The sequence below is a fragment of the Atta colombica genome, unplaced genomic scaffold, assembly GCF_001594045.1.
Source record: "Atta colombica isolate Treedump-2 unplaced genomic scaffold, Acol1.0 scaffold40, whole genome shotgun sequence".
Taxonomy (NCBI): Eukaryota; Metazoa; Arthropoda; class Insecta; order Hymenoptera; family Formicidae; genus Atta; species Atta colombica.
Window position 1 is genome coordinate 236,194 of NW_017259509.1, and position 11,411 is coordinate 247,604.

Here is an 11,411-nt window from a genome sequence, read left to right on the forward strand (position 1 = left end):
ATATAAAATATTCTCAATTCACAGGTTTGCGTTTGCATATTTCGAAACAAATCGATTTTTCGTTTGCACACCTTTAGTTAAAAAGTTATTAACGAATAAATGTTGGAGAGTTAACTTTACGCTGCAAAAAATACATGATCGCCTCGAATAAAAAAGAACAAATTTGAAATAACACCAATCGATAGATTTTCGTTTGCACATTTAGACTCAAGTCGAATTTCATTTGCACACAGTTTAGTTAAAAAGTTATTAACAATTAAAGTTCCGAGGACATTCGATTCAGGTAGATAGGTTCAAATGATATTGAGTATAGTAACTGCGATTTGATTGAACCTATCTATCGACTGTCCTCGAAACTAACTGTTAATCTCTTTTTAACTAAAGGTGTGCAAACGAAAAATTGATTTGTTTCGGATATATAAATGAAAATCTATTAATTAGAGTTATTTCAATCCCGTTTCTTTAGAATTCGAACCGAGAACGTACTCTTTGCAATGTGAAATTAGCCTCACAACATTTATTTGTTTATAACTGTTTAACTAAATATGTGCAAATAAATAATCGGCTTGTTTTGGAAAACTGTACAACTGTTTAACTAAATGTGTGCAGACTCGATTAAGATTAGTTAAATCTAACTTGCTTATGGTTGGGGGCTTAACATGAAATTAGCATCTCCTAAAATTGTTTTTTAATTACCTTTTTAATAACTTTTTTATCAGAAATGTGCAAACGGAAATTCGAAATATTCATATATGTGTAAACAATGACCAAACTCGAAAGAGAAAGTCAATTTTTTTAAAGGTTAAGGGCCAACATCAAATGAGTAATTTAGATAACAACATAAATTAGACATTTAGTATATATGGAAAAAATGGTAGCGATGATTAATTTAACCGATTAAATGACGAATATCTGGTTTTCTGGGACTGCTATATGAAAAACTTTCTATCCACAATTATTAATTAAAAGATGAAGCTACTTTACAATATTACAATGTATGTTAAAAAACGTCGATAGATTCGCGGTGAATAGGTGGTGGATTGTTTAAAATGTTTCGTTATCGGAAGTTGAGTTGAAATTTTTCGGAGCGATGTCGGCAACTTTCCTAGCGGTCGCTCGCGAATTATTTCTCGTTTAATATCGCTCCTTATATCGCACTCGACGCTGACGGAGTATTTCGAATTCTGCTGCATACCGTGCATTGTTCGCCGGAACAATCGCAAAACTGATGTCATAACGCAGCAGCTATACTCCGCGGCGAATCGCGCTGCGAAAGAAGAGCTGCATAAATTTCATTGGACGATAACTGTTTCGCCGGATATACGCGGACTAATCATCGTCCATGTACATCATGTTGTCAAAGGGAAAAGTTTATAACATCGATGAGCCACAGAGCAAATCGTGTAAAAAAGAATTGTTTCATTCATGTTATGCGCTGCATCTCTTTTTATTGCCGCATCGCATATTTTTGTCCGTTGAGAAATTTTTTGTTACTTTAAACCTATACAAGATGCTTTAATCTCTTAACAATAGATTAATTTGATATTCATCAATAAGATTTATTAGACATTTAATATTTTTGTTTATCTGCAATTGAAGCTAATCAGGATTGATACAAAATTATAAATCAGGAAATAAGGAAAATATAAGAAAAATTGAAAATGTCAATGGAATAATGATCAGAGAATTTTACAAAATTCTCTGAAAAATTGAAATTCTTTGATTTAAAGATTTAATATGCCTACATCATACCTACGTAGTTTTGGAATATTATCAACGTAATAATTATAAGTGCAAGCAGTGTCAACAATATTTGTAATAATTTATAACATTGCTGTGTTAAATTACTCTCTCAACTAAATATTTCACATCAAACACAAAGATTAGAGTTGCTAAGAATGTAACTAGTATATTAAATATTATATATAATTAAACAATTCACATATATTAAAATTTTACATATATTAAAATTAATGTTTGGTGTTTGGTCATATAATAAAAGAACATTCTTTTATTCGGTGCTGACAGCGGAGTAATTTTGTTTCGTTTCGTGGACTGTTCAAAGTGTCGAAAGATATTAAAGACTTTTATGCACGGAAAGTACAGTGGTGATTCTTAACTTTTTTTACAGTCAGGTGACAGTACATAGAATTAATTTTAAGACTATTTCTACAATCATAAAAAAGTGCTGATGCAAATTTGCATCTGAGTGCCAACAAGTGATAAAAAAATCTAATGTTTTTAAAATTTTAATTATCATAATATTTGATAGTTTTCAGGACGAAAAATATAAAAAATTTAAAATAAATATAGTAGAGAGCGTCTAGATCGGTCAAAGTTAGTGTGTGTGTGTGTGTGTGTGTGTGTGTGTGTGTGTGTGTGTGTGTGTGTGTGTGTGTGTGTGTGTGTGTGTGTGCGCGCGTGTGTGGATATGTGTGTATGTTTTAAATAATATAATATTCTTATTAATATCGCTTATTTCTGTATTGATTATTAGTATTTCTGATTGATTGTGTTTAAAGGTCCGAACGTTTCCGCATTTAAGATAAATTAAATTCATGAATCAAAAATATTATATTATTCGAAATTAACTTTGACCGATACTAGGCGCTCTCTACTATACTTATGTTGTTACATTAACTCCGATTTTATTTTTTAAAATAAAATGTTGAAAGCATCAGAGAAAATGATGAAATTTTGTTTCCGGAAATCAGGGAATCGTTATAGAATTTTAGAATGAATTTGTGACAACCATATCGGACAAATAAATGAAATAATTAGAGATTACCATACGTTAAATATTCAGTCGTATTCAGTATAGTTATTTCCTTTATTTAACATGGAGATCTCGTATATGCGAGTCTAATCACCTTAACGAGACTTTAACGCATAAACTTGTCTTTGGAATCACTATATCGTGCAGTAGTAGTACAGTTCAGGTTTACTGACTTCCGTATCTTGTTTGGACTAATTTGCGCGCTGCTGCATACAGTGCATACATCGTAAACGTAGGATGCGTAGGAAGCAAAGAGCAATGTCATGATAGTTGCCGGTGCTGTTTATAATAACGAGATTACTCGGCGAACAGCGGTCGTTTAACACGGCTGACAAAGCGAAATGTCGTGACTCTATCGTCGAATGAAGTATATTCCGGCTTGGCACCGAAATCGACCTCACGTAGTCGCATAATTCACGCGTTGGCTGCGAGATGGGGAATCGTGCTAAGAAGGGATGAGATTTTATAAGAGAGGAACTTCTCTTTTGCTTCTCTTTTGCCCTTTTCCTTCCTCATTTATGGCTCAGTGCCGTAGACGGTAGAAAGGCATAAATGAGTGAATAGTTCGAGAAACGTGTCCCAGCGATTAAGGACACACAATTCGTGCTTGAAGAACTACGTGAAAACGCAGTAGAAACGTGCAAAATGAGAGCGATCCGCTGCAAATTTCCCGCGCGCGAGTATTTACCTTCATAATTCTCGAACTTACGGATATTCTTTCTAATCCAAATGTTACTTTGAAGTCGTAGGCGTTCGATCCGGAACGGCAGAGATTAATGAGGAGAATCGGATCTAACTTATTTTTCTTGCGTTCTCGATGGCGGAATGAATTTCGATGATTCGTGTTCGTTCGAGCGAACACGAATGAATAGATTTAATACTTCCGGTTATTTACGAAATGCAATTTATAATGTGCTTGTATAATTTTATATTTACATTCGTACGAAAGAACATTATAACACGGATGCAATATTAGGTACAACATATTAATGAATTGCTAATTCAACAATTGCATCTTTATTAGAAAATTATTAATTTTATATATTTGAACTATTTTATAAAGCTTATATTGAAATTTAAATGTAGATTCTGTAACAACTGTAGAAACTAGTGATTTTCTTTTCTAAATATAGATTTTAAAGGTTGACGTCAGTTTTGAGTTATATGTCTTTTACGTTTGCTTGGAAAGAGCTGAGAGAATATATTCGAGTGCTCGAACTGCTCAGCGAAAGCATCAACGAAGTCACTTAGTTTCTAGATCTTTACAATTCCATCTCGGATTGTTGTCTAGACTAAATTCATTTCTGCGACATAAATACACTAAAAATAAATAAATAAATAAATACTAAATTTTTATTTTAAGACCATTAATTTAATTTAATTATCATTTTTATTGATTAAATATTTATTTACTGTAAATAAATATTTACTCAATACTATTCAATGAAATAAGTATTTAATAAATTTTTTCAGTAAAATTCCATTTTTTTACGAAAAAGTACGTAATTGTCGTTACATAATTATTTCTTTGCCATTATTCTTTAATAAAATTACGTATTATATTCTCGTGTTAGAATAGTACCACACATTACAATATTGCAATAGGATATACAACGTATCTTTTCTAGGTGCAAGGGCACGTTGGCTTACGTGCACTTGTCCTGCCTGGAACGATGGCTGAATCAGTCGTGCCGAACGTACTGCGAATTGTGCCGGTACTACTTCAATGCCGTGGAGACGCCTCGTTATCGATGGTGAGCATTACATTTACCGGGTTAGCACGGAGAGGGTACACTTTCAAGCTGGATGTAATTCAAGCATCCGAAATGCACTTCGATCTCTCGCACACCGGCATGTTTCCTTATTTCGTTTTCCGTTACTCATTATTCTCTTTTTTCACAATGAATTGATCTCAGTCATATTTCTTTCTTTTTTCTTCTGTGCAATTTGTTTTCTCACTGAGTCGATCAGGTTGCAGTTTGGAGTTTACTCGAACATCAAAAATGATGTATCGAGTAAACTGCGACGTTCTGTATTCTGATTTATGCGTCAAAATAACATGTGCTGCGTCATTTTAAATTTGCAATTCGATTGTTGGAATTGTAAAATAATAAATTAATTTGTTTTTTTTTTTCATAAGAAAGTTTATATTACTTCAAATAATATTAGTTTTACTCGTGTGTATATAATATATCTTATTGCTATGTTTATTTTTATCCGTATTTTTATCCGCAATTTGAAGCAGTGCATTTTTTATATTTATTTAAATGTTAAATCAAATTATATTTTACAATTCTAACATCACATTGTGTTTATCGATAAACATTTTGTTTTGTGTATGAGCGCATGATCTTCCGAGGATGAATTTTTTGAGCTTTTATCTTAATAGCCGTACACAGCTGCGCGTAGTTATCATTTTTATGGATACCTGCAGGCCAGAGTCTCTGAGAATATGGATTAGCCATCCGCGAAATCGTAGAAACATAGAATCAGACCTGCTCATCTTAACATTACTCACCATTGTTACGGTGGGATTAGCCGCGGTGTGCTTTTTAGGTGAGTAATTTGATAAATTGAAAGTTTGAAAAATTTTATAAAATATGATTATTTTTTCGTAATTTAATAAATCCTTTTTTTTACAAAACGTATTCAAAAAAAGTCATATGTATTATTATTTGATATAACGCCAAAAATTTATATTGTTTAATGTTAAAATATTATTTATTTTATATTTATATATTTATATCATTTAATAAATAAAATTAATATTAAAATATTAAACTTGATGCTGAAAATATTTCCGTGCTTTCAAATATTACTTATAGTATATTTTTAATATTTAATCATTACTCGAAAATTATATAAAAATTGTATAATATAAATATTTGTATATATTTGATATATATTTCCTGCATTTCAAGCTTCTTTTAGAAGAATAATTATAAGGAAAATCACGTTGTTATAAAATAATATGGTATAAAATAATATGTGAAAGAGAATTCGAATTATATGTTGACGAAGTCAGTTCCGATAAGCGTATACTTTTGTAAAACTATCAAACTGAATTATTATTATATTTGCTATTCGCTGTCACTTTGCAGGTATGCGATACTTTATCATTGAGGGAAACAAGATTGGAATTTCCAAACCCTGGACGCGAGGGGCGATATGGTTCTTCTTGACTATCGTGATATTAGGCTATGTCACCACAGTTTACTTGCTCTGCAGAGTAATTATGCTCCTGATTTATTCTTTTAAGTTATCGATTCAATATTGTTTGTCACTAAGAAGATTGCATTTAATGAGAATTATTGTGATAGAAAACGGGGCTTAATGTTATTGATTTTTCTTTGAATTAAATTACAATCGGGACAAATATTTTCATTTTATATCTAACTCTTCCATTGTTTAATATTCAATAGAAATAGGATATTATATGTGCGATCAAACTAAATGCATTAATTGGCTTAAAAGATGCATTAAATAACTTACATAATACCAAAATAATTCATTAAGTATTTAATTAATTAATTATGCAATATTATGAAAATATGAATATAGTATTATGTCCCATATTGATATTTTTTAGCTGAATGCATTGTAAATGTTTCAATTATATTCGCATGAATATCTTATTAAATTTACATGGATTAGTTCATCAAAAGCTAAACGTACGGAATTATCGGTTTACGTAATACACAACGATGAGCATACATGAAACAAATCGAATCAATATTACCGATATTGTAGGATATTGTATATTCGCGAAATGAAATTAATATTTGAATTGAAATGTATTTAACGCATCGTACATTTCCTCAGAGAACCAATGTGTCTTTACAATTAGGTATCAGAAAATGAAGTTTAGTAAAAAAATAAACATGCTAAAGCATTGCCTATGTTTATTTTAATGAATATAAACTGTGTCACTCACGATTAATACGAATTAAATGAATTCATTCGTTTTAATATAATCGATTACAACATGCACAACTTTTTCAACATGATAAATATAGTAAAAATAAAATTATGTTTATTCAAGCAATATTTATATTTGTTTGAAATACTTGTCATGTTTTACTATCTAGTAAATTTTTATTTTACAATATTAATATAACAAATATAGTCATGATTTTTGAAGTCAAAGTGTTTTAAAATAACATAGAATTTTTTTTTCATTATATCGAGATATATTATTTTATTATAAAGTCTTTGTTAACTCCAAAGTGAACAACGCTTTTACCAAATATTCTTTTTAAAAATCGAGATGTGTAAGTTTTCATACTTTGGACACGTAGATCAATATATATCATAATATCCATAACTTAATACCTATTGACGCTTCGAGTTCGAAACAATAGCCATTTTTCTTAGTTTAAACCGTATTACGTTCGACTGAAAGGTTACATGGTAAGCTAGGAATGCCTAGCGTATAAGACGTGAGTTATTTACTGCAAAATATCTTTCAAAGAATATACATATCTGGCTGAGATATATACGTATTGTAACGTAGAGAATATAGAATCGTGGTATTTTGACTAGTAACGTACGTCGGGATAACTTGCATCAGTATGCATCCTCTGGGTCATCGACTTTATGTCGCATCCAGCGCGACTTTGTTGCCGCGGTTTACGTTTATGTACCGCGATCTCGCCGGGCCAGATAGCGACATTTGCCCCAGGCAAACGCATTAAGGGGCGGCCTGGGTAAGGATGAACCAGGTGAGCGGTATCCCGATGCTCGAATGCGCGGATATAATATGAGAGAGCGACCCGGAACAAACGTGTCAGAACGCATTTTGTGCCGGAAGGGCGCGAAAGACACATGATGCTCTGATATGAAAAGAATACACACGAGTATGGTGGGCGCACTGAGCGGAAACATGGCTAATAGAGTAGATCTTTTCATCTAAAAATACCACCACGTGTCCCCTAGAAAAAAATCATATCGCGCGTTTTCATCTTTACAATTCTACGATTTAATTTATAATATTTTAAAGGCGCAATTTATAATGAAAATTTTTGTTAATATGTTTCTTTGGATAATTGAAAATCTGACTTAGACTGTAGATTTTTTAAAGTTTCTAAAGTATTAATTAAGTAATTTTTTTTATTGGTTTATCATATGATTTACTTAATGGTTAATTTTTGTTTAAATTACCTTTCTTGATAAAGATTATAATCTTTGTAGCGTCGGATGTGAAACTAGAATTCCATTTATAACTGTTATGGCGAGTATTTACGATTGTTTATACATTCTAAAATGGTTGCTAATGCTCGTTAATTTTCTGTATATAGTTAATTACCATAAAGCTTATCAGCAAATGTTGCGTTTGATTATGTTGCCCCAAAGCTGTTACTAAATTAATTATTATTGGCATCATCTCAAACATGAATATGGAGATCGTTAAGTTTTCGTATGCAAATATGGGAAATTGAATGAGATTATCATATCAATATTCCGGTATATCTAGTGAAAATTCTAATTAATTAACATAAAAATTAAAAATTTAACAATTATATTAAAAAAATTTAAATTATATGTTTAAATCAATGATTCTTGTAGAAAAAAAAACCAAAACAGAAATTAAGAAACAGTTACTTATTAACTTATTTATTAATATAATTCACATTTCGGCCTCGTTTTCAGTTTAATCAATTCACCAAAAAGACTTTTAGCTTAAATAAAATTTAATTCATTTAATAACAATTTTCTATATAGCATCACAAAGGAATTATTTTAATTAAAAATTCTATTACTGTTACATAATTTATTATTTATGATTTATTCATGGAAACATATTTATCATATACATATATCACTATATCTTACGTCAGTATAGCAAAGAATATATGCGGTAATCTAGTCACGTAGTATACGTATATTCTTGGTACGGTACAGATCAATGTCGTCGATAAATCGAAAGATTTATCAGCCACTAGAATCTATAATACATTATTCCGCTTGGAACAAAGTGCGCTTTCGATCCAGGGAAGAATTATTCATGCCGCTTAACGTCTCTGCTGTATTATTGAAACTAGAAACTGTACTAAATGAGGATGGGCGAACGAAATGATTTGTTTGGTGCGCGATATTTCGCTCGGTTATCCGAAAGCGGTCTAACGAATCGTGCGTCACCGAATGCTCTCGTTAATCCCCACAAAAGATTCCAGTAATCACTTCGAAGCGTACTTTGAGTGCACTCGCCGAAGGATAGAGGATGGTGAGGTTTTAAATAAAACCGTCAGTCGCGTCGCGCTGTAAATCGCTGCAGTTGAATCGAAATCGTCGGACGTCGTGTTTAATTAAGAATAATCGTGAATACGCACCACTTTCCGAATCGCGTCTCTCCCGTTTCGATTGTACCTCACTCTCTTTTGCCGTGCCTCTTTTTCACATCGGAGGGCACTCGAGGCACGTCACTCGAGCCTGATTTATTGAGTGAACTGCCCTTTGCCCCTGACAACCGAAACTGCCGGGATAATTTAAATCAGCGGAGAAAAGGAGCAGCCGTGACCCCGGCGATTCTCTTCACTCGCTCACATTTGTCTCTCCTTCTTCAGGACCAAGTGTCGCCGTGGTACAGGTGGTGGAAGAGCACCGTCAATGTCAGACTTGTCGTGGATCCTCAATTGCTTCGCCGTCGACCCTCGGATGAGTCCTCTCAGGATCGCGAGAGTCACGATGGGTCGAGGGAGACGGCAACGTCTGCGGTCGATACGTCATAAAGAGAATGTATGCCGATAAAAAGTGAAAGCAAGCCTGGCAGACATTTAAAAATATAACTGTAAAAGTCCCAAGATGTAAGTCACGAATGAAATAAACACGAATATTATTTCCGCAATAAGATGTTATCATAAACTGCGACTTATATACCACGCGTTATTATTCAAGCTTTTAGGTATATTCGTTGTTACTGTATAACTATTCTGTACAGCGAGAACTTTAATCCTGATTTCTTGAACCGTGTTGACCTGCTTTTCATCACGCGAATTTACGTAATTCTCTGAAACCTTTCGACATTCGATGGAATTCGATCTCCCTGACGTGAAAAAAAAAAACTCACGTGATTCGTGCGACATGTCGACGAATGCAGTCGCGGTGAATTGTTTTCCGTTTCTTTCGTTGCTGATTTCTCGTGTACCTCGCGTACATTGTCCTTCTTAAAAAAGAACTTTTCGCGTTTCTCATTGCGTGCGCGAGATTTAATCGCGCAAATGAGATCTGAACGCGCGCGCACCAGGTACATTAAACAGAAATACTCTGCGAATTTAAACGCGTGTTTTCTGCCAAGAAAAATTTAGCTAGCCGGCCAAGAGTTCGCGGTGAACAAACGGAAGTACTGCTGATCTAGCAATTAACTCATCTGGCACGATGCCAACTATTTATATTACAGCGTTATCGTATATTCTATTCGTTGTTCCCTCGTCTGTTACTGCTAGCTAATATTTCTTTCTTTATTTAAACTGAGAGAGAGCATTAAGACTCGTAAGGCAGAATAAAGAATTTTAGTTAATTTGCAGAAAATATTCGCCGGTATCTTCAAAGCTTCGTAAGCTATTTTAAAAGCAACGTATCTGGGTCGAAATCTAAAATATTAATACATCTAATTGAAAATTGATTTTATTTTATTAGAATTTTAATGTGAGATGTACAATTTTGGAAATTAAGCAAATACAAGAAAACGCGGTACAAGAAACAAGTTTTTTTTAAAGGGAAAACGATTGTATATTTACTAAAGATCTCCAATGGCAGATTGAAAAAAACGTCATTCTCGTTTTTCGAACAGTTTCTCTTTCTAAAAAATAAACAAACCAATTAGGAAGAAATTTTTTGACGCCTTTCCTTCTCCACGTTCACGGCATAAATCCAAGTAAATCGAAAGTCCGAAGCCACGCAATTAGCAGTAAACATCTCGCTTCGCCTCGTAGTGGTAAGCTCGCTTAAATGCTAGAGTTACTGGTGACTTTATCCGGTAGTTAGTTAAGCTGTGACAAACCAATTACAGCACTCTGTTGAGGGGAAGGGGTGGTATTGACTATCATTCCAAACAGTGTTCGACATTGATAGGGTTTCATGCTTCAATAATTTTGTGAACAATGAAATATTTTTGGAGGGAAATTAATGTTTGAAATTTTGAATGAATAACGTATAAAATAAACAATTATGATCTTAACAAAATTTTATATTCTGTTACTTGTTTTATAAATTTTGATCAAGATATATGTTTGAATTTATGTTAACAGCGAGCATTTTTAGGACTTATTCGGACATGTTTATAATATTTTTAAAATTAAAATTAAGAAACTTAAATTAACATTAGAACATATTAGAACATTGATATTAACACAATCTTTTATATTATTTACAATATTATTAAACAGTATGATCTAGTTTCATGTTATTGTTTATTTATGTGTATCAGTTTCAGTAATCATAAATCGGTTCTAAATTAAAAATATAAAGTACATAAATAATACATAAAAAATAGAATAAATAGAATAAATAAAAAAAAATAGAATATATCGAAACATATTAATATAATTACTGAAAAAAGACTGATTGTATTAATTGGAATTCTGATTGAAAATGGATGAATTAAGATTTTCTGGTTGAATCTACTATATTCTAGTTG

The 11,411-nt window shown here is 32.3% G+C and overlaps 1 protein-coding gene across 1 annotated transcript in view; it reads left to right on the forward strand.

Moving 5' to 3' along the window:
* The window catches only part of LOC108691121, a 19,878-nt gene extending 10,374 nt beyond the window's left edge, over nucleotides 1-9,504 (forward strand). Inside the window, exons 3-6 of the mRNA XM_018198775.1 lie at nucleotides 4,405-4,530; nucleotides 5,211-5,332; nucleotides 5,878-6,005; nucleotides 9,340-9,504. Of these exons, the coding sequence (XP_018054264.1) occupies nucleotides 4,405-4,530; nucleotides 5,211-5,332; nucleotides 5,878-6,005; nucleotides 9,340-9,504 (541 nt within the window). The remainder of the gene's footprint in view (nucleotides 1-4,404; nucleotides 4,531-5,210; nucleotides 5,333-5,877; nucleotides 6,006-9,339) is intronic.
* Nucleotides 9,505-11,411: the final 1,907 nt, after the last annotated feature.